We start from the raw sequence: 26,773 nt of genomic DNA, 5'->3' as shown, positions 1-26,773 counted from the left end.
TTTGGGTTTAATTTTAGTTTAATTGTAGAAGATGAATCTAAAAGGCTAATATTATTATTGTTAATTAAAATAGGACCCCATCAGTCTTCACCACGGTGAAGACTATTCTACCTGGGATAAACCACACTCGACACTCCATTACTTTCTACTTGCTTTGAGGTCTTGAGTGGCAAAGTTTTAGGCTACCATATAGATTTACATTTAACAGTGAGGATGTAATTATGAAGGTAGATATGTTGCAAAATGTGAGAGCTTGTAGAATGTGATGTGAGCTTGTGTATAAAAAATCCAAACACGTGAAATAAATTTAATGTCACAAATGATGAGAACAAATTTATAGACTGATATTTACACATAAAATTACAGCTGCAAACTTGTAATCCAACATTTATTCACATGTTTTTTAATTACTTGCGTAAATTATCGTTTACAACCACAACTCTCCGGTTACAACTTCTCGAATCTGCGCTGCTTGAGTTTTGCAACAAATTTTGTGAGACGTCTGTAGCAAAACTGATTCGTGCACGTAGAAATGGCCCCTCCCCTCCCCGCTCCCGCGCGTGCGCCACGAAAGCAACTGCCACCCCGCTGTGGCACCTGGAATTCTCTGTGGTCATGCTTAGCTTCCAAGATCTGACGAGATCAAGCAATAACAGGCAGGTATGGCCAACTGTGCATGAGTTGTGCATGAATGTTGGCGGTGGTCAGAGGGGCAGTAGGCACAAATTGGCGGCCACTCTTCTTTCAGTATACGTCAGTATACCCCAGGATAGTTGTAGGTACAATGTAGCTTAAGTTTTTTTTATTATTGAAGTCTGGTTAGCTAAAGAAAAGACACACTGAATATTGCATTTAATTCATGTTTTTAGTGTTTGTTTAGGATGCTAAAATGTTAAAAAAAAAAAAAAAAAAATATACATAAATATATATATTTTTTTTTTTTCTTTGCAATACAACTGGTTCAATTAGTTTTTTCGTCAAATTAAACAGCTGTATTAATAAATGCAGTTGAGTTAGAAGTATTTGCCTATTGAACAGCTCTTTGTTCATTCTGTGGTTTAATATGAATTTATTGAACGCAATCCTGAATGTTATTGTAGTTAATGAAACAATTAATGCACAGTGTTTTTTAGTTGAAATTTTGCTAATTGCTGTTATAGAATTCTTAAATGGGTTCAAGACAAGATTGACAACATTAATCAGAGACAAGGAATTACATTTAACTACATCAATCAACAACTACAAGAGCATATGCTCCTTAAACTAAACTAAATAAACCTTTTATTGTCAGCTATAACAGAAGAGCGGAAGGTAGATAGGAGCAAATCACCGGTAAAAAAAAAGCCCAGTAAAACTCTGGAAAACAATCACCAGGAATAAACAGTTGCTCCCCAGTAAAGATAGTAGCTCTAACAACTGGTACAATGATAAACTTGATGATATTACAGCCTGTGCAGCAGTACCGCGCACAGGTGAAGCCTGTTCCATTTACCGCATTTACAGAGGTCCGTGCGTGTCCGTGTGAAAGTCTGCATGTTTATGCTTCCATGTATTCTAAGGCTCTTGTAAATAAGAAAATGTCTACTTGTACGGTTGCCGTACGGACAACCCCTGGTGCTGTTGGTACAGTTACCAAGGTACAAGTACGTAGCGTCTTAAGGTTTAGGTTATAATCCAATACCGTAACAATCTTTAGGGTTAGGGTTAGGGTAAGGTTTATTCTTAGTCACGCGACCTAAACTGGCCAATGACTGACCCATCACGAGACCTAAACTGGCCAAATAGGGTCGCTGCGTACAAATAGAATGTTGGTATATTGATACGGCAACCGTGAAACGCCGTCACCGTGTGGAAAGAAGCATTTTTTTATGGGGAAATGTTTCCGGGGACCGCTTATTAGGTGCGCCGCCCTCCCTCCTCATGTCCTGGCTGCATAAACTCATCTTAAACCACCACAAACACCCTCTAAAACAACGCAAATCATCACTGACTCCTAAATACAGAGCCATCAGTGCCCGTTTAACTTTGCTGTGTCTGTAAAGCTCAGCTCGTTTTTTGTATAGCGTAGCAGCGCTTTGTGAAAATGTGATCAGCTTTAATCATCTTCCCCTTCTCAGTGTTTGAACTGTTGTGTATGGCTAACTAAGAATAACTCAGTCCGTGTTGTCCTTTAGTTATTTTTATTCCAGCTTTTTGTCCATGCTCGTAGGTACACATTCACAGTCACAGTCCTATTTGTTGGACTTGTGTGGTTGAAATCTCCAGACTACAGCTGTAAAATCTTGTTTTTCCTGAATAAATATTTCTTATTCTGTTGGTTTGAAATCTGCTAGTTGTTCAAACCTGAAATTGGTCAGAGAGACAGAGTCAGAGGTTTCTTTCTTGAACCAATCAATCGTTTAATAACAGAGTATCCCCCTATGATAACAGATTGCTGTACATTACGGTACAGTTTTACTATAAGGCTTACTGTTGAAGCAAGGCATCGGACTTCATTATGAAGCCTTCCATTTTTCATATTATGTTTTATTGAAATGTTCTGTATTAATAGTACATATTTTGACTTGTACCTGATAACTAATATTTCATGTATATTTTTTCATGTTTTAATTTTTTAAAGACATGTTTTCAGGAAGCAGAAATAACCTCATGGAATGTGACATTCCCTATCCAATGGAAACAGAAAGGCTTTGACAACTGCGAAATTTTTGTGTGCTCTGTAAGTTAACTCGTGCAAATTTCATATAAAAAAATTAAAAAATTACAACACTTAAACCACAAAAAGCAACATGCTTATAATGTTGTGTTATTGTTTAATTATGTCAAATAGAAAATTAGGTCAAAAACAAAGCTCAAAGTAATAAAGAGCTCACCCACAGCCAGTGTTGGAGTCTTATCATTATTGGAACAAAACTGTTTGTGTGTGCGTAATACAATCCGTGTGTCTATGGGGTGCCAAGTGTTAAAATTTAGTACAAAAGTTGTTGCTAATTTATCTCACTTTTCTCATATTTAGCACATTTTCCTACATTTAACACAACATTTAACCACATATATAGAGGTAAAAAAAAAAAAAGCATTAAATCTAAATATTTAAATATAAATATAAATGTTATATGTTATATCTAATGTTAAATCTAAGTCTAAATATTTAAATCTAAATATAAATGTTATATGTTATATCTAATGTTAAATCTAAGTCTAAATATTGAATCTAAATCTAAATGTTATATATCATATCTAAATGCTAAATCATATATCTAAATGTTAAATGTTGAATCTAAATGTTAAATTTAAATCTAAATGTTAAATCTAAATCTAAATGTTAAATCTAAGTCTAAATGTTTAATCTAAATCTAAATGTTAAATCTTACTCTAAATGTTTAAATATAAATCTAAATGTTAAATGTTGAATCTAAAACTAAATGTTGAACCTAAATGTTTCGCACATATGCTAATTGACCCTGCCCCTTGTAACCTCAACCAATACACAAGCAGAGACACACACAGCCGATCCCACCCACCTCTTCACCCTTCCCTGCGTGATATGTATGGCTGGTTCTCTCCCGGCGGCGGAGATCGAGCGCACGGTCATGGCAGGTGGACGAGCTGCACTTCAGCAACACAGCAGTGACATGAGGGGGAGTGCTTTGTCATAAAAAGGATTAGCTTTTCAATGATTTGTAAAACACTTTGTTTTCCTTTTGTAACATTAAGCAAATAACATTTTATCTGTAAGAATGTTTAATCTAATTGGAAAGCACCACATTGTCTCAGATTATATTTAGATTATTATGTTTTATTACAATAATTGTATTGACCAATTCTTAAGTAGGATGGCCAGTTATCCAGATTTCGGGAAGAGATTTTGGAATTCCAATATCCTGTCCATCGTCCGGTGCAACAATTATTTGTAGGACAATTTGAGACAATATGGGACAATATGGGACACTCTGGGTCAATGTGGGATAATTTTGGACACTTTGGGACAATGTAGGATAATTTAAGACACTTTGGGAGAATTTAGGACACTCTGGGACAATTTGAGGCATCCTGGGACAATTTGGGACACTCTGGGACATTTTAAGACACTGGGACAATATAGGACAATTTGAGACATTTTGGGACAATGTAGGACAATTTATGACACTCTGGGACTATGTGGGATTACGTGGTGCAATTTGAGACACTGGGAGAATTTGGGACACTGAGAGACAATGTGAGACAAGTTTGGACACTGGGACAATGTAAGAAAATTAGAGACACTCTGGGACAGTGTGGGACAATTTTGGACACTTTGGGACAATGTAGGATAATTTAAGACACTTTGGGACAATTTAGGACACTCTGGGACAGTGTGGGACAATCTAGGACAATGTGCTGCATACCACAAGAAACTGGTATATGGTAGAAAAAAAAACTGCCATGGCAGAAAAAACTGGCATATGTTAGAAGAAAAAAAAACTTTGGCAGAAGCCACTTTTGGTTCTCGCTGTCTCTTGAGAAATGAAGACAAGAAAGCATTTATAGAGACAAAGAGAAAAAGAGGAGAAATAAAGACAAAAGACAGCCAATATACTCCTCAGGGGTATTTCATCAAAGTTTTATTAAGAGAACAAGGCTTATTGTTTAAACCTGGTTTACCCAAGCCATCCGTTACCACACTGGCTTTTCCCATTTCACTCAAACTCTTCTCAGCTTGGAGCTCCCCAACTGAGCCAAGCCAGCTGACAGTGTTTAGCTTAGGTTTAGCTTAAGTGCACTTCTTCATAAGATCCACAAGCATACCTGTCAAGTTTTGGATTTGAAAATGAGATAACTTTTCTGGCTCCCACTAAGATCCGTCCCACCCGCCCAACCAAGCTCCAGTTTCCCCTTATATTTTAGGATAGGTGTACAAGAAATCTAAAATAGCCACTTGTCAACCACTTACTAAATACAATTGTGTGATTAGAATCTGGTAGGACAACCTTTAATAACAATGAAATGTTGTGAACATTCCTACTAGGGCTGAGCAATATGGACTAAAACTGATGTCTCAATATATTTTCTCAAAATGGTGATATACGATATAAATCTAGATAATTATATCACATAAAGTCTGACCAGAAAGACAATTCTGGGTTAAATTTGCTGATGCAAAATGCTACACAGGGACATTTATTAACAATGCACAATATGTGTACTCAGAAATACATCTAACTGAGCTTTACATGCTGTTCTGAAAATTAAAAGCAGTGTTTATTTAATATACTTACAGTTTATATACAAGTCAACACGTTGCATATTTACTGTTAATTTCACATTGCTTGTCTTTAAGTTAGACATTTACATTTTATTTCATTACATATTTTCTTTTTTTTAAATCTCATGCTCACTCGTGGTTCTCTGGTATTCACTAATGACTTATTAGACACATTTGTTGCAAACTTTACATCCTTTAAAACTTTTTGAAAATAGTGTATATTTGTGGCGCTTGTGATTGGCTGATTTTTCATGGTGACACGTCGTTCCTTCCGCTGTGGGAGACGTTAAAATTTCAGTTACTAATCTAACAGAACGTGTAACTGTGTCACATCCTGCTGGTCTTTAGGAAGGTAAACTCTCATTTCACAACGTATTTACACGAGTTCTTTTTCTTTTTTTTGCCGGAACCTCTTCATTCATCATCCCTTTTTCTGATTTGTTCCTGGGTTTGTTGCCACTGTCGCGAGAACTGCCACCCAGGCCATTTCAGGTGGTAGTTCTCACAAGGCTAGTGAAGGCGTTCAGTTTAGTAAGACATCTTTTAATTATTATTACATTAAAATACGGGATATTTACGGGAAAATATTAATATGGGAAGATGGCGGGAAAGAGTTGTAAAATATGGGAGTTTCCCCACCAAAATAAGATACTTGACAGGTATGCCCACAAGATAATTCACAGATGTAATGATTTAAGATGTGAGGACACATACGCTGCAGCTTTCACGATGAATAAGCAGTCAACAGAAACCACTACTGAGACAGGACGTGACTGAGCAGTAAGAAGAGGACAATGGAAAAAAAGGACAAACACGCTTAAAAAGTCCCTGTGGTTTGAACATTTTAAATGTTGGTGTTATTTAGTGAATTTATCATAGAAAACAACTGAAGCTCATCAAAGTCTATGGAGGTGGTTTCACTTAACACTTGATTGGTTACCAGCACATCAAGTCAAGCTAAATCAATAGATTGAGACAATAGATTGAGGCAGAGCTAGTTAACATTATCACTGGGTGGTTATATACAATCTGTACATTGGTTTTGTACTATATTCCTGTTTCTACATTCTCAGCGAGGTCTAAAATCTCTCTCACCAACTCCCTGGAAAGTTCACTCACATCTTCACATCATTGTCGTAGCCACCATGATTGAAAAGAGTGAAGACCATAGCAATGAATTTGGCTGGATTGATGTTAAACCTGCCCCCGCAGACTTTGAAGCGCGAGTTTGACCAAGAAAATTATAGTTTATGAAGTGCTGCAACACCAGACCATAAAATAAAATAATAAATAAATAGTGAAATATTCATGCTTCATAATTTTTAGAATGAAAATGTAATGTAAAATGGATTTAACTACTTATTGGTACATTTAAAAACTTATTGACACTTTCAATTAATTAATTAACAGTGTATTTATTTATTTATTTAATTGTGGCACTCCTCGTCCTCCATACAGCAGTGCTGTGTGGGGCTGTTGGATGTCACGTCCAACACTGTAGATACCCCCGGTGCAGGGAGGTGCCTTCACTGCGCTCACATCCCAAAGCGATAGGCCCACACTCACACACTCACTGACTTTGAGGCGTGCTCCCGCTAAGTCCATGAGAGCTCAAGTCTGTCCCTTTGAAAAATCATGAAACGCATGAGGGAACTTCCGGTGACTTTGTCTTGACTTTTTAACATAGTGATAATTGTGGGCAAATGTCATATATACAAAAGCAAATGGCCAAAAAATAAATCCATCTGTTGCAGTTAAGGGTGATGTGAAATCACTTTTTCTGTCTTTGTCGCTCCTACATGATACAGGAGATTATATTGACAGTTTATGTGGCGATATGTTTAAGTATTTAGTGTTTTAAAAGAAACCAAGACAAATGTTTAGGTCTGTGTATGTATGCTTAAATGTGTATAATTGTAAATATGTAATAATAGATACATTTTGTATAGTCTAAGTTGTTTTATTATGCCTTACATGTTAATGCGATGAGTGAATGGCCTTGCTTTGTAGTTTGTAGTTTATTTTTTATTTGTTGTGTTGTGTATATATTTTTTTTATTTTCTCTTGTAAAGCTCATGCCATTTGTGGGTGTAGATGTTTTTGGTTTTTGGTTTTTATGACTCTACTAAAATGCAGTTTGGGAAACTCCAGTGCCCCTATTCACAAAGCTTCTTAGACTCCTCTCAGAGAGTTCCTAACTTAGCCTAAAAATTCCTAGCAAGGAATCTTTGCTTAAAAGTGATTCAGGAAGTTTCTGAGAGCATCGCTGAGCAAGAAGGGAAAGAAACTTTCATGATACTGAGGAGATGCGGATGACCCCTTGCTACGTATGATTCAGTCTGCTAAAAGCTGTGATTGGTTGTTAGAGAAAGAAATAAAAGTGCTGTGTATAATGAATGGAGAGTAAAATCAGCAGATCATGCTTGGACTGCATTAAGAAATGTGTAATCATGAAATTAATTTAATTCAGCAAAATAAATTAATTTGTAAACAGCTTAAAAAAGTTTGAACATCATTCACATGCTGATTATTATATTGGAATCCATGAACAATACTGTACACCTGATGCTGAGGGTCTGGTACCACAGTGTGTTCCAACACTGCTTTTATGCAGACAGAGGAGGTTCTAAGTAACACCTGTAGGAATTACTAGCACCGGTTTTCAAAGCTGATTCAACCTTCATTGCTGCAGGACAGCTTTACATTGTAAAGTTAAGTTCATGGATAATGTTACCATGGTGACGTACTCAGAGAAGAACATACCTCACCTTCAGGAATGGGATACTCAGAGTTTCCCTCATTTGAGCCCAAACATACTCAGAGTTTGAACATAACCCGCTTTCTGGAATACGCCTCTGGTCGAGCAAAAGATGGTGGAGAGGGCGGCAGAAATGACTTTTCTGCTGAGGCCCACGCCCACCCGACCAGACCAAGCTCATTGAACTCATATGGGGGATAAGCTTTCAGACTATCAAAACAGTGAGCAGTCACACTTTTAAAACAAGAGAGGATTGCTCATCCAGACACCATTATTGCGTCCCTAAATGTACAGGATCTGCTGATGTAATTCTGCTTTGAGTTTTTTTTACGTTCCCACAAGAGGATGAGCTGCAAAAAAAGTGGGTCATTAACATCCGGAGAGATACTTTTTCGATAACTAATCACACTAGGGTCTGTAGTCGTAATTTTTCGCCAGCTGACACAAAGGAGCCATCAAATCCACAAGGGCGTCAGCATTTAAGTTGTGGAGCTGTCCCTGTTCTTTTTTAATGGAATAATTACTCCCTTCTTGCCCCTCGTCCTGATGTTTGAGAGCAAAGAGAGCGACCAGACTCTCTCACTGAGGACCCCAAGGATGAAATGGATGCAGAGACAGATGGAGGAGATGGCCCTCAGCAACTAGTTTGGAGCGGTTTGCTGCTTCAGATAAGGACATTAGATTTTATACAAGGTAAGAAATGCTATCAAAACATACAGTAGCTGTAGATAATAAAGTAGCATTAGTGCCTAGCTAATATATAAAAAAAGACGAGCAACTCTGAATAAAAAGGAAGAACTGTTTGTCAGTGAAAGGTCATGTATAAGATGTCCTCTGCTCTTTATTGCTATTGTTGAGTTGTGTGATATTAATATGAAAACTAGTCATTTGTCATTATAAAGGCTATGTTCTACATAACTCACACGATACATGGTTCTTGTTTACAGTGTATGAGTATGACACTCTATAATGTTCTATCGTTTGCTTGAGTCAAAATACTGCATTTTACTCTTTGACTAGTGTTATTAAATTTAAGGTCTTACGACATAAACATCTTTCAAATTAAACATAATACAATAGTGCCTCCTACTGGACCAGCAATGGCACATTTTTTAAAACAGAAAAATACTATATTGTCCATTATTCTCATTATTTTCTTGCGTTCTGAAATCCTTTAGTATACTTTGAATGTTTTTGACAAAGCATAGTACTTACCCATTAACAGGTTTGCAAGTTATGCACACCTGATGTCATTCTGGAGCCAGATAGAACCAGCCACACATTGTGCGTGTGACCAGACCAGACTTTTCCTTATTTTTTTAATTAATATTTATCAGGATATTACAAATATTACAAAGTGCAGATAATTATTAATTGTTGGATTTGTAGCCATAATCATGGAACAGACTAATGCAAATTGCTACCTTGCTATCTCTTCAGTCAATTGATGAGTTTTTTCTATTCATGACATGCTTGTCATTGGGGCCAGCCCAGAAAGACCTGGCTCAGAGGTTTAAGATCCACCAATCCACCACGAACCGCATCATCACCACCACGGCCAACTTTCTATACATGGCGCTTGCAGCAATTGGCATTTGGCTGGATGAGGCGACCATTAAGCAGAATCTGCCTGAGGTGGTGACGTGGTGACGTATCGATCATTTCCTGTTTACGCTCTACCGCTGCTTGCAGCGTTCTACTACTGTGTTCTGCTAACGCTAATCAAACTTGTTGTCATTGATATTCTAGCCTTGAAAACACTTGTTTTAATTTTTTACCGTACAGTTAAACATACGAAGGTTAAGTAAAAAGCATCCTCGCCTCTTAGAGGCAGTGTAATCTCCTTTAAACTTCCTTTTTGTCCTTAGCTTAGCTTAGCTTAGCTTAAATTTAGCACCTATGGCTTCTCTCTCCTCCCCTCCGCTCTCCTGCCCGGTGTGTCAGATGTTTAGTTACTCCTCGTCCTCCTTTAGGGACAATGGTAGTTGCATAAAGTGTAGCGTACTGTTAGATATGGAGGCGAGGATCAACAATCTGGAGAAGCGGTTCCGCACTCCTGATACCAAACCCGAAGCTAGCAAGCAGGACCTAGCCGGTGCGGACCGTGATAGCGCTAGCTCTAGCTTAGCTTCCCCCCCAGCCAGCAATGACTGGGTTACTGTCCGTGGTAAGCATAGTCGAAGGTCAAAAAGCCGCTCGGGACACCACCATGTTCACGTCTCAAACAGGTTCTCCCCCCTCCGTGAGGACAACACACTCACCGGGGATCAAACTCTGATAATTGGCGACTCCATAGTGAGAAACGTGAAGCTAGCGAAGTCAGCGGGCATCGTGAGGTGCATCCCAGGGGCAAATCTAAAGTTGCTGGCAAAGAGTAACCGTAATTTTGATAGGATAGTCCTCCATGTCGGCACTAATGACTCCCGACGTCGTCAGTCGGAAGCAACCAAAGTGAACATTGAATCAGTTTGTGCTTATGCTAAAACAATGTCGGACTCCGTAATTTTCTCTGGTCCCTTACCAAATCTGACCAGTGATGACATGTATAGCCGCATGTCATCATTTAACCGCTGGCTATCGAGGTGGTGTCCAGAAAACGAGGTGGGCTTCATTGATAATTGGAGATCCTTCTGGGGAAAACCGAACCTGATAGGAAGAGATGGAATCCACCCTACTTTGGAGGGAGCATCTCTACAATCAGAAAACATGGCACAGTCACTGTTATGACATCTCATGAATGAGACCATGTTACAGAGGTGGAGTCCTCCACGCCCCTCTGCGCTTGCCTTAGGACAGTTTCCCTCCCATTGCTATTATGATAGCTGTGTTCATCGCCATGACAACTGTTGTGATGGTGATGAATATTATTTTATGGAGACGGTGTCTGTCCCTCGACCCATATTTCACAATGATTTTAACATAAAATCAAATAAAAGAGCTATCAATTATATTAATCTGAAAAAAATTAAAATCTCAAATATAGAAACACCAAAACATAAAACCATTAGATGTGCTCTATTAAATATTAGATCACTGAGATCCAAATCTCTACTAGTAAATGACCTTATCTCAGAAAATAACTTTGATTTATTCTGTTTAACTGAAACATGGCTGTATCAAGATGAATATGTTAGTTTAAATGAAGCCACTCCTCCCAGTCATTTAAATACTCATATGCCACGAGACATAGGCCGTGGAGGTGGTGTAGCAGCTATTTATCATTCCTCTCTCCTAATCTATCCTAAACCAAAGGCCATTTACACTTCCTTTGAAAGCCTGGTTCTAAATTTATCTCATACCAAATCAAAAACCTGCCAGCCAGTCTTATTTGCGATAATCTACCGTCCTCCAGGCCCTTATTCTGAATTTCTACCAGAATTATCTGAGTTTATATCAAACTTAGTCCTCAGTTCTGATAAAATACTGATAGTAGGAGATTTTAATATCTATGTTGACAAAGACAGTGATAGCCTGAGCTCAGCCTTTATGTCCCTAATAGACATAAAGGCTGACATACGTGTTCTCCCAGTGTTTTTTTTAAATCAAACTTTAATCTTCCAGCCCATTATTTAACCTTTCACCTATGACTTAATCTTTTAAATCCACCTTTCTGTGTGATTTACATGTTCTCACAGTGCTTTTCTCCCCTTATTGGAACTTTTAACCCCTTCAGCCATTTTGTAACTGATTCAAACCAACCTTTAACATGTTCAGCTACTACCTCCAACCCATTACAACTTGTTTCAACCTTTTCAACTTTTCATCACATTTGAACATATTTCAACAATTTCAACTTTTTTCAACCAATTTCCACTTTTTCAACTTTTTCAATTTTTTCAACCCATTTCTACTTTTTTCAAACTTTTTCAAGCTAATTGCTAATATTGAGCTATTGCTAGGTTATTGCTATTGCTAGGTGAATGCTAATGATAGGTCAGTGCTAATGCTAGACGAATACTAATGCTGGGGAATGCCAATGCTAGGCTATTGTTAACACAAGGCTAATGCTATTGCTCGGCTAATGTTAACGCTAGGCTATTGCCAATGCTAGGCTATTGTTAACGCTAGGCTATTGTTTATGCTAGGGGAATGCTATTGCTAGCCTAATGCGATTGCTGGCCTAATGCTATCGCTAGACTAATGTTTATGTGAGGCTAATGCTAGGTTAATGCTAAGCTAATGTGATTACTAGGCTAATGCGATTGCTAGCTTAATGCTAATTTTAGGTTAATGTTAATGTTGAGTTAATGCTAATGTTAATGCTAGGTTAATGCTAATGCTAGGCTAATGCTAATGCTAATGCTAATGCTAATGCTATTGCAAATGCTAGGCTGATGCAAATTCTTGGCTAATGCGATTTGTAGGCTAGTGCTAAAGCTAGGCTAATGCTATGGGTTAGGGGTTTCAACTTTTTCAACTGTTTTCAACCTTTTTCCAACTTAATATAATACTGTATAAACTGGACTTCTAACTGGTTTAACTGGTTCTTCCTTTCCACCTGGAATTTTAACACATAATACTGTATACACTGGACTTTGAGCTGGTTTTACTGGTTCGCGAATGCTAACGCTATGCTACTGCTATTGCTAGGTTAGTGCTAACGCTAGGTTAATGTTGATGCTAGGCTAATGTTAATGTTAGACTAAAGCTGATGCTAAACTAAAGTAATTGCTAGGCTAATGTGATTGCTAGCTGTATGCTATTGTTTGGCTAATGTTAACGTCAGGTTAATGCTAATGCTAGGATGACGATAATGCTAGATTAATGCTAATGCTACGCTAATGCAATTGCTAGCTTAATGCTAATGCTAGGCTAATGTTAATGTTAGGCTAATGCTAGGCTAATGCTAATGCTAGACTGATGTGAATTCTAGGGTAATGCGATTGCTTGACTAATGCTAAAAGTTAGGGGTTTCTACTTTTTCAACCTATTTCAACCTTTTTCCAACTTTTTCATTCCATTTGAACTTTCCTCAACTTTTTCAACCTATTTCAACTTTTTTTTTCAAATTTTTCAACAGCTTTAAAACTTCTTTCAACCTTTTTTCAACGTTTTTCTACTTTTTCAATCCCTTTTCAACTTTTTCAGTCCACTTTAACTTTTTTCAACCCATTTCAACTTTATTAACCCATTTCAACTTTTTTTTCAATTTTTCCAACCCATTTCTACTTTTTCAAATTAATTGTTAATTCTTGGTTAGTGCAAACGTTAGGCGAATGCGAACAATAGACTAATGCAATGCGAAGCGGTTCAGTACATGCATTTTCACTTGCATTTTCTTCAGGAAATGCAAATATTCTAGTTTCCTTTCATTTTACGGTAATCATTTGGAAACTTTGCTGCCAGTGCTTTTTACTATTTTTTTTCTTTTCATTCTTATTTTTACAGTGAAAAGTCCATCTGCCACCAACATTACAACAAGGTCTTATTAAATTAATACCCAAACCAAAAAAAGATAAATGAATATTAACAACTGGACGCCGATTACCTTGTTAAATAATGACGCCAAAATTTTTGCTTCCATTTTTGCAAAGGAGACTTAAGGTGGGACTGGCAGAAATTATTGACGAAGAGCAGTCAGGATTTATGCCAGGTCGCTGTATTATCAATATCGTGAGGTTAATTTTAGATCTGCTGGATTATAGAGAACATATTACTGAGGACAGTCTTGTTTTGTTTGTGGATTTCTATCAAGTATTTAATACAGTCAATCATGAATTCATGCTGAAAACACTAAAAACCTTTGGATTTGGAGAGCGATTCATCACAGTAATTCAAACACTCTATAATGGTTGTGGTTGCTATAGCTCTGTAAAATTGGCTCATGAAACATCTCCAAGATTTTGTATAGAAAGAGGAATAAAACATGGATGTCCGGTCAGACCATACATTTTTCTGCTTGTAGCACAAATGATGGCCACTCATATCAAAATGACAAAGTTACCAAGGTATCAATGCTTTTGACAGAGAATTCAAAATTTCACAGCTGGCTGGCGATACAGCAATATTCATTAATAGTCAGGCAGAGGTGAGTACAGTAATTAATTGCATCAAATAATTCTCAGAGGTGTCAGGATTAAGAATGAATCTCAGTTCAATTCAAGTCAAGTCAGTCCTGTAAAGAAAACAGTCACTTACCTTGGAATAATTGTTCTTGGTGATCAAATAGAATGGTGTAACTCCAATTTTAATCTTATCATTAAATAACTACAAAACTCAACATGTGGCTGATGCGTGACCAATCAATCTATGGAAGAGTTCTAATAGCTAAAGCTGAAGGTATTTCAAGACCAGTGTACATTTCTTTGTCAATGCATATGCCCAACAAAATATGTAAAAAAAACAACAAAAAAAAAACAAGATGAAATGCTTTTGAGACTCATTTGGAAAAACAAACCCCACTACTTAAAAAAAAAAAAATACGTTGACCCTGCCGTTCTCAATAGTGGGGTGGTGTGACCCCTGGGGAACATGCTTTTTTATTTTTTTTTTAACTGTACTATAGTAACGTTTAATTGCACATTCACTACTGTAGGGGGCAGTGGCGCTCTCATATGAGTGAGTGTGCACTCCATTAGAGACCATAGAGCAGCGGTTCCCAAAGTCAGCGACATCTGCCTTCCTGTTGGGTACTTGGAGGGCGCGTCGGACGGAGTGACGGCCAACCAGCCAGCCCAACTCCTTGGACGCCGGCGCTTCCGCCACGAGCGAGTCCGTCGCTGGACGAAGGAGGCCGAGGGGCGTGAAGCGTGTCCGTGGCCGACGCTGTCTGCGGGTCGGGGAAGGAGTGGGTGAAACCCGGGTCGGACCCCACCGTAGGAAGCGGGGCGTCAATTAAAGACGTTAAACCCCAATCACGCTGATAAGACGCTTGAGTTTTTTCAGCGAAAACGTGTGAATGCAATTTCAGTAAACCAGTGAGTACTGTTAGCATCACATGATATAAGGTAGCATACCACAATGCTCAGTGTAAAAAAAAAAAAAAACACCTGAACACCATTATAGCAGAGGAGCTGATGGTCTCTTTCCAGCTGGATGAAGCAACTGACACGCATACAGTTTATTTATTGTTTATGTACGTTTTGACATGTCAAAATACCAGTGTTAGGATCGATTTTTTTTTTTTGTCAATCAGCAAAAATTGTTTTATTCATTTTTGTTTTGTAGGTTAAAGTGTTTTATATATTGTGCTCCTGAGTTAATGTTGCTGCTTAATTTTAATTTATTATTACTATTTATTGAGTTTATTTGTTTGTATTTTCCAGTATGAAATGGTTCAAGTCGGTCAAAATTACCTGCAGCACTTGTATATATCCATATTTTGTTATTATAATGTTTCTGGTTTGTTTGTTTATTTGCACTGATATCCACCAAGATAAATTACTTGTATTGTTTTTAAACTGTACTTGGCGAATAAAACTGATTCTAATTCTGAAAATTTTTATAGTTTAAATCTTGATCTATATTTCTTTCTTTGTTTTCTTTAATGTTAATAAGGATACAATATACAGAGGTGTACTTATAACAATTTTACAGAGGTGTATTCCATAAAAGAGGGTTAACAAACTCTGAGTTTATCCATAAACTCTGGGTCAACATACCCCGCAATGGGAAACTCTGGGTATCGGATTCCATTACAGCTGGTATGAAGTGGGTCAATCAACCCTGAGTATGTAAACCTTGGGTTACTTAAGTGCACGCTCGTGATGAAAAGCCATCATCAATGGATCAGAGATTACTCGAGCTGCCATGATAACCACTCGGAAGAGTGATTTATTCACCCTGATTGTGAAATAAGCCGGCGTTTGAAGAATATGAGGCTGTTCTAAATGTGCGTTCACATTGAACGCACCTTCAGTGACTATAGTGGCTTAAATCACACCTGATTAGTCTCGCTTTTTGGTCACTTTATTTCTTCAGGGATGTGACGAGCGGGTAATAATATGAATAAAATGTGCCTGAGGAGACGTGACAGCAGCATCGGATGGCAGCATAGAGTCCTCTCATTACACTGGCTATAAAGACAGTGACTGCCACTTGATATCGCATTATTTTATATTGACTTTTGATGTAATATTGTCGCCCAGAGTCATCTCGACGTCCAAAAAATATGTCATAAGAAAAGACTGGAGCGGGACGCAAACCCACAACCCATCGCTTCCAAGAACGGTGTCTTAATTCACTATGCCATCACAACTTCATAAATCAGGTAAATTATAGATCAAACTATTAGAAAAGTGGATTCATTTAATATGTTATCTCCTTTTTTACATTCTCCACAGGTTTGTATCCAGGGAACTTTACTACAGACGTCAGTAGGTGTTTTATTGCAGATCAACCTCTGTGTCTTTCCCTTAATGCTCTGCATCCACAATGTCATAAAACTACCATTTGCACAAGAAAAAAAACCCCCAAAAATGTAAAGCAACACAACATTAGTAATGATGTGAGCATGTCTGTGGCGTGTGATGTTACTAATGTGTTTCAGAGGACAGTGTCAAGGTAAAGTGTTCAGAAACAGGTTCAGGTGGGCGGAGCCAGGTAGAATCCTGGGGTTTCTTGGATAAAACATGCCAGCGACCAGGTTTAGCTCACGGACAATGTTGCCATGGTGAAATACTCAGAGAAGAACATATCTCGCGTTTAGGAATGGGATACTCAGAGGTTCCCTCATTTGAGTCTGAACATACTTAGAGTTTGAACATTCCCGCTTTATGAAATACCCCTCTGGAGAGTGACATATTTTATTTTGAAAATACTATAATTCCAAAACACCTTTCCCTCCTGATACAGACTTTAATCATGTTGGCAAAATACCATATACATAAAACAAAATGGGCAGAGACAAAACCAAACGGACATCATTTTGAAAACGAGATGCATCAATTTTTCAACACCATAAAATGTGTCAAAAACAAAAAAGCCTTTAAACTGTACCATTCATTCTGTAAACATTTAAAACCTGAAGATCACTAAATGTTTTTTTTTTTTTTTTTTTTTTTTTGGGGGGGGGGGGGGGTGTTCTGTCGTCATTTTCTTAGTTCTCCTACCTTTTATTCTTAATTATTGTTTAAAATATATATATATATATATATATATATTATTATTAAACTTGCTTCGTGCTCCTCCTTCTTTATGAGGTATATTGGCAGTTTGCACTGCTATTTACTGCAGCATTTATATTTTTTTTTAGAAATTTGAACTTTATTTCAACATTATTCTTTATTAAAAAAATATATTTCCTCTTTAAAAATTGTCCCTAATCCGATTTTCCGTAATATGAGGACTGTCCCTGAGGTAGTTTATTCTGATTGTCTCATTGCCTACGTAAAGCGTGTGTTGTTAGATTTTGATTTATTTAAAATCAGATGCAGAAACTCTTTGTTCCCGAATTAAAATGGGCCTCGAAAAAGTTGACCTGAGAAAGGATATATTTTATAAGGATTATTTAGATTTAATGATATATGTATATATTTATAGTATGTTTTAAAGAAACGGTAGATTAATATTATTTCACATTAACAACTACTGACAGGGTGTACACCTTCAATCTTGAGTAAACTCAACCCTAACCCTCTAACCCAACACCACCTAATTCTGCATCAAAGATAAATAACGATGTTTTTTTAATCATGTGGCTCTGGACAATAGCACATAGGCTACATAGTACAGAGCGCGTGCACTGGTATTATGTCATAATCATGTCCTATAACAGAAAGTCGTGCACGCGCTTCTGTCTGCAAACACTACAAAGGTCCCGTTGCATGTTGGGTACAATACTCCAGGAGCGCAGACTGCGCATGCTCGTTTGTAAACTCCATTATTGTTTTTTATGATTTTGCTGTGAATTTGTAAGAAAAAAAAACGTAGGGATAACTGTGGACGAGGGATTGTAAGGAACGTTATGGTTGTCGGGATGCATTTGAACGCTTCTGGGTTTAGTGGAGCAAAGAGCAGAGCAACGGCCGGGTAGCTGCGGACGTGGAGCGGGACATCCTCCGCTCTCTTCGGGACGCTCCGGGACCAAGTAAATGTCTTAGCTGTGCTCGTTAGCCTAGCTGGCAGCATTAGCCTTGGGGTCCCAGGCGTAGTAAAAATTAATTATTACTGCCCTTTGCTTTTTAACACAGCGGTAGAGAATGCTAAAGCAATGAGTGCCACTTTCTGCTGCGGTATTAAGATCAAGTTGTTATCGATTTCTCTATAATCATTATTATCCTTTAAAGCCGTCTAGGGCTAATCCGTTAGCTGACCAGCTAACTCTTGATTCTCCCGCGGTCCAGAGAAGCCAAGAGTCCGAAACTTGAGCGTCTGACGCAGGGAAAGCCTGCTGGCTGCTGCTAATGCATAAAGTGACTAGCAGGTATAGCAAGCTGGTAATTTGAGTCACATTGGTCAGGTTTCGTTGTGAATCAACTTTGTAAATTTGCCACTCCTCAGCAGTGCAGCGAACGCTCAAGAGTTTTGGGTCGGACTGTTTTTGTGCTTCTGACAGCTGTCACGACAACACGGTGTAAAGTAGAGAAGCCTGTTAGCTTAGCTGTTAGCCTATATGCTAGCTACCATACATGCAGCCAGTCATATCGTGATATTCCTGATCGTTGTAGACATGTTCGCTCAGATGGGTTTTATTAAAGGCTTCTGTCCTTTCTGAGTGTAAGGTTTTAGCGTTTGCTAATCCTTGGCTTCCCATTCTGCAAACCACAGGCCTGCTTTAACACACCCTCCCACTGTAAGGCAGTCAGAACTTGGTCAGAAGTTGAACTAATTATCATATCTATCTGAAGGGAATTGGGATTAAACCATGGCTTGAAGATATTAGCGGCAGCGAAGCTATTTTGCATGAGGTATTTTATTGTGTCTGACGGTGCGTGTTACATAATCCACCTCCACCTTTTTTGCGGACTTTCTGCATCCAAGTCCGACCACTGATAAACTGAAGAATAATTTATTCCTCCATCTATTCAGTGACTTGAGAATCTGCCTCAGTACTGTGGAAAGTCCAGTGGTTTGGACAAGTCGGGTTTGACCAGCAGTCTGTGTGCTTGTAACCCACCAGCATGTACATTAAACGGAGGATACCGTAGAAAACAGACCCAGGATTCCCAAAGATGACACGGTATGCAGCATTCCTTTTAAGTTTACATATTTATTGAACATTTTTCAAAGCATCCTTAAGGTGATGATCTGACATTTAAAACTGTTTGACGGGAATTGGTACACATACATTATATTAACGTAACCAACCCTGCGGCGTATGGTTTTCCTTATAAACCTTATTAAAACAAGGTTTAGTTCTCAGTGATGTGACGTTTCGCAAAACTTGACTAATTATTTGGTATTGTGTAACAAATCAAATTAAATTCATGTTTAGATTACATAAAATGCAATCTAATGATGTCCATCTCAAGTTTACAATTCTGAATTTTTTAGAGCTTTGTGAGGGTAATGTTAACATTGTATTTACATATTTCTATTATAGGTATCAGTGATGTATTATTTCGTAGTCTTTGAGGACTATAAATTACACTAATGATTGAAATTAGTTTATCCTCAGATACAATTAATGGAAAATGTGATAAGTTCATACTACATTAAATTCTATAGCACAAGTATGCCATTTGAAAAAGTACTTCATGAATATTACATACACTACCAGTCAAAAGTTTTAGAACACCCTAATTTTTCCAGTTATTTATTGCAATTCAAGTCGTGCAAGTCCAATGAATAGCTTGAAATGGCAGAAAGGTAAGTACTGAACAGCCAGAGGTTAAAAAAAGGTTTGGTTCCCCAAAACTGAAAAATAATGTACATTTCAGAATTATACAAATGGGATTTTTTCCAAGGAACAGGAAGTGGGTTAATAATTTAAAGCTGTTCTGCAGTAATGAAGGTTGAATCAGCCGTGAAAGCTGATGCTACTAATTCCTACAGGTGTTCCAACTTTTCTTGATTACTTCTAAACCCCTTTGTCTTCATAAAAGCAGTGTTGGAACACACTGGCGTTCCAGACCCTCATGCGCATCAGGTGAACAGTATTGTTCATGGATTCCATGATTTCTTTTTCAACTCAAATTGCTTATTTGTTCTATGCTTTCATTTCAGAATGCAATGACACAATAAACTGAATAAGTTTCAGTAAAAAACTGGGAAAAGTGTGGTGTTCTAAAACTCTTCTCATAATTATGGTGAACTTCTGTAGAAATGCTTGAACAAAGCCTGTCATTGTTGCATGTTTTCTTTAACTTTCCACACTTCTCAGCTGTTGGCAAGCCACAGCTACAGAATGATGGGAGGCAGTGAGATTGTCGGTGGGGACATAGATGGCGTCCGCACTGCTGCAATACACGTCCCCATCGGCTGGCAAAGGAGAGTGGAAGAAGGACAGGTGATCTATGTGAGGTGTGTTGTTTTCCTTTAATGAAATTGAGATTAAAGATAGGACTACGGCTCATGTATAAAGCAGTTCTTTTTGCCTCTCGCACATGGGAAGATATTTATTGATTATTGCTGTATGAAGTAGAGCATTGTTTCTCAAATGGCGGTAAGCAATGGCACCACAGGGTGTATTTGGAAGAGAGAAAGTGGAAAATTAACAAATGGAAATGTTGAAAATATGGGTTTTATAATGTTTTTTTTTTTTTTGTTAAAAATTACAATCATAATAATGATGAAAATGATCTTGAACTGAAAATACAAAGTTCAGTCTTGTTCCCACACCAGGTGGGAGATGACTGAAAATTATAAAGACTCGAGAAACATATTGTTTCATCCTTCTTATTTACAAGGGGATTTTTTTCAAACGTCTGTTATCACTCATTCATTCCATCATTATGTTTTATAGTTGTTTTTTTTCTTAAAATTCTGAGCAAAATGGTGAAGACGGACAAAGGAAGTACTTGGAGTTAGAAATAAGAAAAACGGGGTCCTTGGGCCAAAAAAGTTTGAGAACAACTGAATTAGAGAATTTTATCATTTAAAAAGAACATTCTATATTCACACAGTTTAAATGAAAGCTGAAGTTTTGTCTGGTGTACTTTACAAGTCTATTTCTTATTTGATAAGTTACACCAAGTTTTGAAAAGTCAAAACAAAATCTAAAACCATAGTTTTCTTACACTTTTTTTTATGTCTTTATGTCTTGCACAAGCTTAGTACATTTTTATTATGAAAATATTATTAGCTTTTGATTAAGTTGTGACAGCAGTATCAGGTTCCCTGCTGTATCTGGTTGCAAAGTGCTTTATCAGTCATGTTTGACTCATAAATACTTCTCAATGAATGAATGAATGCTTCAGTAGCTTCAACTGAGAACGTTGGCATGGGTGTGCAAAATCGGATTTAAAAAAAGCTAAAATAAAATAATGCCAAAAGAAACCCTACATATTTTTTATTTGATTTGATTTCTCCCATTAGCGTGCAGTCTAACAAACAAGAAGTTATCTCACTTTAATAAATAATGAATAATGTATTCTTAAAGTGTTTTTTTTTTAACTGAAAGCGAAAGAAGAGTATTTGTCTCCATGTGTATAAAAACATTTTCGTTTAGGATCTAAAAGGTCCTAAGTACTACAGATTTGATTAATGCTAGTACCTGAAAAGGCTAGACGTGGTGTCAAACCTGCAACCTTCTGTGAGAATGTAAACTCAAACTGCACAAAATTTTATTCATGAAAGTCAAAGACAAACTTTTGAAGTGATCTTAAAAACTAAAAAGCATTGTGAGAACGGTCCCTCATAAACATTGTCACCCAGATGTCAGATTTGGGATATTGATCCGGATCATCCAAAAAATCTAATTACTTGTTCCCTCTCCCATTTTCAATATTTCCAGAAAATGTAATCAGAATCAATTAATTGGTTTTTGCTAACTGTTCACATACAGGTGATACTTAAACCCAGAAACTTTCCGGAGACAAATGCAGTCCCGTACTGCATGTACAGGCTGTAATATCACCAAGTTTTATCATTGTACCAGTTGTTAGAGCTACTATCTTTCCCAGGGAGCAGCTATTTATTCCTGGTTATTGTTTTCTGGAGTTTTATTCAGCTTTATTTACCGGCGATTAGTTCCCACTGCATTCCGATCGTGTGAATTATAGTTATGTCTGTAAATATGATGTTGCTATTATCATACTTTGTTATAAATGACCTCCCTATGTACTTGGATTTCAATAAAAAGATTAAATGAAAAAAACAAAAACTGGTTTCCGAGCAGTGCGGCTGCCTGGTGGAATGCAGTAGAATCTACTCTTATGTAAATAAAGCCCAACAAAACCCTGTAAAACAATGTTTCAGGTTAGTTTTACCCTACTGGTGATGTGTTGTTGCAATAGTGAACGTTGTATTTCTGTTGACAGTGTTTCTCCTTGGAGAAATAGCCGACAAGATGGCAATCTTTGCTATCATTCTGTCAAATCTGGCTTGGCTGCTTAAGTTTTTTGCCTACTATGCGCTACTGAACCCGGAATTAGTGCAGCGCCCCGGGAAGGTGAAACATTATATTGCTCTAGAAGTTTGGACTCTGTTGCAATTTACACAACACTGACTTGTGATGTTGCAAAAGAAGAATCTATACAAACTAACACTGTCGGGCGTGTTAATGGCTCAATATTTTAACATTTACAACTTTACCAGTTCAAGATGGTACAGAATGTTACGATTCATGTATATTTTAGCTGTTTTGTCCACTCCTTTTCCTGGGTGGAAGGTGGTTCCAGCAGCGCGGAGGCACAGCTGTGTGCACGTCAGCTGCAGCTCGTGAAATCAAACTCAGACTTCTGTCCGTGCTAGTCAGGCTGATGTCGAACTATTTCCATGTGATATACAACCTGAAGCCACAGTTTGATCACTCTAAAAGCTTATATCAAGTGAAACAAGCATGTCATCTATGCAGAGGATGGTGTAATGCACTTTGATTAATGAATACCTGAAATGGTTTGACTCGTATTAAGAAATTATGCTCGGCTTCAGGTCACTTCAGCTCCATAAGGCATTGAACATTTTAAATTTGAAACAGCTTATTATGTAGGAAGCCAATGGGTCAGTTTAAAAAAAAAAAGAGATTTTAACTATGGCTCGGACTGAAAAATTATGGTCGATCTCCACAGTGTAACAGTCTTATCAATTCAACCTCTTACATTGTTCTTCAATGAAAGCCTTTCAAATTAAGCGTGCTTTATCATTTTCATGGATTTTAATAATAATTACAAGTGTTAGGAAAAGTCAAGGTTCCATGATTTCCAAACATCCCCTAAGAAATGACATCATGGCCCACTGAATGAAGCACTTCAGGCCGCCTTCATTCACAGATTTATTTTACAGCATTGGGTCGGTTCACGCGCATTGGGCGTGTCAGGAGTCTGCGTGAGAGAATATGTGCATAACTGCAGATGCGTAAAAAATTGCTTAAGTGCAGACGGGCGATCAGGCCCCATTGTGAATACTATTTGTTGCAGTTAATTATTTGTGAAATTGTTATCAATATCGGAACCAGAAAAAGTTGTTTCCATGTATAGCTTTCACAATACAAGGAATTTGTTTTGGTGGTTGGTGCAAAAACAGCAACAATAAAATAATAAATATTGGGAAAAAAGATAGAGGAGGAAAAATGAAGAATGGAGAATGTAGAATTTGTCAGATTGAGATACAATATGACAGCAACAGACACACTGATGTTTGCTTGATTAACTATTTCTGTTCACTAGAGGTTTTGAAAGCAAGATTGCACAATATTTGTCTATTTAGGATTTTTTTTTTTAACGTTTTCTTTTTCTTCTCTTTTTCTTTTTGATTTTTAAAAAATCTAAATACTGAATTAGATTAGTCAGCTCTGTCCCTACCATAACATGCTTTCTTTTCCCTGTAGTCCCAGTGGCACTACTCTGTCCACTCTGGATGAAGTCAGGACGTATCTGTTGACTGATGACACCTGTAAATGTGGTTTGGAGTGTCCACTTATCATCCATAAGGTAAATCTGCTCCACCACTTGGTTTACTGTCTAAAATAAGTAATGGCTGTTCGTCAATTCATACGCTATAGAACAGGGGTCACCAACCTTTTTGAAACCAAGAGCTACTTCTTGGGTACTGATTATTGCGAAGGGCTACCAGTTTGATACACACTTAAATAAATTGCCAGAAATAGCCAATTTGCTCAATTTACCTTTAACTCTATGTTATTATTAATAATTAATATTTATCTTTGTGGAAACACTGATCATCTCAATGATTTCTCACAATAAATATATATAGAAACAGATAAATATCAATATGCAACACTTTATTTTTATATTTTCTCTATGTGCACATTTTTCATTTTCAAAAGAGCGGGGGGGGGGGAGTTTGCTTTTTAAAGAGAAAATAATTCAATTTCACAGTGTTCTTTTATTTGAAAAACACATATAAAGTAAAGAACAAATTCCACAGTACCCGTGCAAATGGTAAATGGTGGTAGTAGTAGAATAAATAAAATAAATAACATAAAATTAAACAAAAAAGGCATACATTGCATAAATTATCCATCAATCTATGCAATGTATGCTTGAAATAAAGATAATCAACAAAAGGAAAATTAAACATAGCCTATACAACAACGGCTATAACCATAACAGAAACACTTCCCTACACATGGTTGGATTTGATTTTCTCCCGATTTCCTCACTGACATTGTCCGGGCGGACCATCCTTCACTGAGCGTCGTTTCCGGCCGGACAATAATAACGATTACACCTCTTCTTATGCGGTGTAATCGTTATTATTATTACAACAATATTATTATTACAATGATATAATTACACCGCATAAGAAGAGGAAGAAGAGTCTTCTTCCTCTTCTTATGCGGTGTAATCGTTATTATTGTCCGGCTGGAAACGACGCTCAGTGAAGGATGGTCCGCCCGGACAATGTCGGGCAGAAATCAGGAGAAAATCGGGAGAATGGTGGCCCCGGGAGATTTTCGGGAGGTACACTGAAATTCGTGAGTTTCCCGGGAAAATCGGGAGGGTTGGCAAGTATGTATTAAACACAAAAAACACTTTACATTTTAAGTGTTTATATATATGTATTGTCATTTCTAAGTTACATGTAAGTGTGATTTAAACAAGAATAGCTAAATAAATAAATCTATATATATATATAAAAGCTCACTGGTAAGTGCTGCTATTTGAGCTATTTTTAGAACAGGCCAGCGGGCGACTCATCTGGTCCTTACGGGCGACCTGGTGCCCGCGGGCACCGCGTTGGTGACCCCTGCTATAGAAGAATATTTTGACAACAAGGCAACACTTTTATTTTCTTATTTCTAAAACATTGTTTCTGGTCCGTGATGTGTGAATCTGATTACTCGGTAAGACGTAATAAACATTTCATGTTATCACAATCATAATTTTATTTCCAGCTATAGTTTACAGAATACAAGGAATTTGTTTTGGTGGGATTTGATACAGCAATAAATATAGAGAAGAAAACAAGGACAAGATTACTAGTAGCAAAATAAGACAATAATATTAATAATAATAATGGAATATAACTAGTGTCAAAGAAAAACAAAAGCACAAAAGAACAATGTAATATACAGGTAGACGATCATATTTACATATATTAATTATTTGAATGTCTGTCATCACTCTACATTATTTCTGCTTACCCTTTTTTGTTTTTGTCGTTTATGAGACCCAAATAGTGGGTCCTGTAACAAATTTAGATTTTATATAAAAGGGTAAAAGTTTCTTATTGTTGTCCCAAATATTTTGTATTATTCAGGTTTTTAACTTCACTGTGGATGTGATGGTGGAACAGCACAACCAGCTGTTAGGCAAAGCAGAGCAGGATATGACCAAACTTTGTAATCACCGCAGGAAAGTAGTAGCAATGGCTGCTCTTTGTCGAAGCATGCAAGCCTCACAGCTTCCCTTCACTAACTTCAATCATCCAGGTAAGTTTTCAATATTTTTACATTATTATTATTGTTTTTTTTTTTTGCCAGATAGTCAGGGTAACAACAGCCAATCGGTAAAAATCGACGATTAAAAGCGTTGGCAACGAATTTTATTATAATTTGTTGTGTTGTACGATTTATGCATCACTGACCATGTTGCAGAGGCGTTTACTTCCCCTACAGAGCTTTGTCAACAAAGTTTTTTTTATTTGACCACCGAACGAGTCAACAGAGCAAGTTGAATGCAGAGCGGAGGCAGTATTTAAATAAAACATGACTGACAAGGAGAACAAAGTTTCACTGAAGTTCTAAAAGGTGCCCCCACATAGCTCCAAAAATCACGACTGCATATCAGCAGCATGAGTTCAGCTTGTCTGTCAGCTCACATTTCACAGAGTTTCTCTGCACTTCATTAATTTGACCCTTTCAGCAGCCCATTCAGTTATAGGCCTGTATATATTTATTCAATGTATACATGAATGGGTCAAGTTAAACATCTTTACTATTTTATTACATGATATACTGTGCATTGTTGAAATGTCAGTGCAAATATTTTTTTTTTTTTTTTTTTTTAAGCATTAATATTAACTCATTTAGTGCCAGCCATTTTCAGATTTTCTACCCCCCTCAGTGCCAGCCATTTTTGAACATTTTGACTGATTTTAAAGACCTACAGAATATTTTCTACTCTGACTATCTGAAATCTGACACCAGATTCTGAAAGATTGAAGCCTCTACTTTCATCAAAAAAACAATTTGTTTCTGGCTCATTTCGTTCTTTTGTAATCAGCCGTTGAATAGAGCAAGATTTACACAAATCTTCAGTTTCAGA

The 26,773-nt window shown here is 37.2% G+C and overlaps 1 protein-coding gene across 7 annotated transcripts in view; it reads left to right on the top strand.

Annotated features, from left to right (window-relative positions):
- The first annotated feature begins 17,795 nt into the window (after positions 1-17,795).
- The window catches only part of mbd6 (methyl-CpG binding domain protein 6), a 41,186-nt gene continuing 32,208 nt past the window's right edge, over positions 17,796-26,773 (top strand). The window contains exons 1-6 of one of the 7 annotated variants that reach the window (XM_028451938.1): positions 17,820-18,030; positions 18,791-18,850; positions 18,972-19,122; positions 20,266-20,405; positions 23,872-23,974; positions 25,767-25,938. In XM_028451938.1, the coding sequence (XP_028307739.1) occupies positions 20,290-20,405; positions 23,872-23,974; positions 25,767-25,938 (391 nt within the window). In that variant the 5' untranslated portion in view covers positions 17,820-18,030; positions 18,791-18,850; positions 18,972-19,122; positions 20,266-20,289. The other 6 variants (XM_028451935.1, XM_028451940.1, XM_028451937.1 and 3 more) reach the window with 6 other exon arrangements.

Source organism: Gouania willdenowi, chromosome 7 (assembly GCF_900634775.1).
Source record: "Gouania willdenowi chromosome 7, fGouWil2.1, whole genome shotgun sequence".
Taxonomy (NCBI): Eukaryota; Metazoa; Chordata; class Actinopteri; order Blenniiformes; family Gobiesocidae; genus Gouania; species Gouania willdenowi.
Note: the sequence above shows the minus strand (reverse complement) of the source record. Positions and strands in the feature narration are given on the sequence as shown.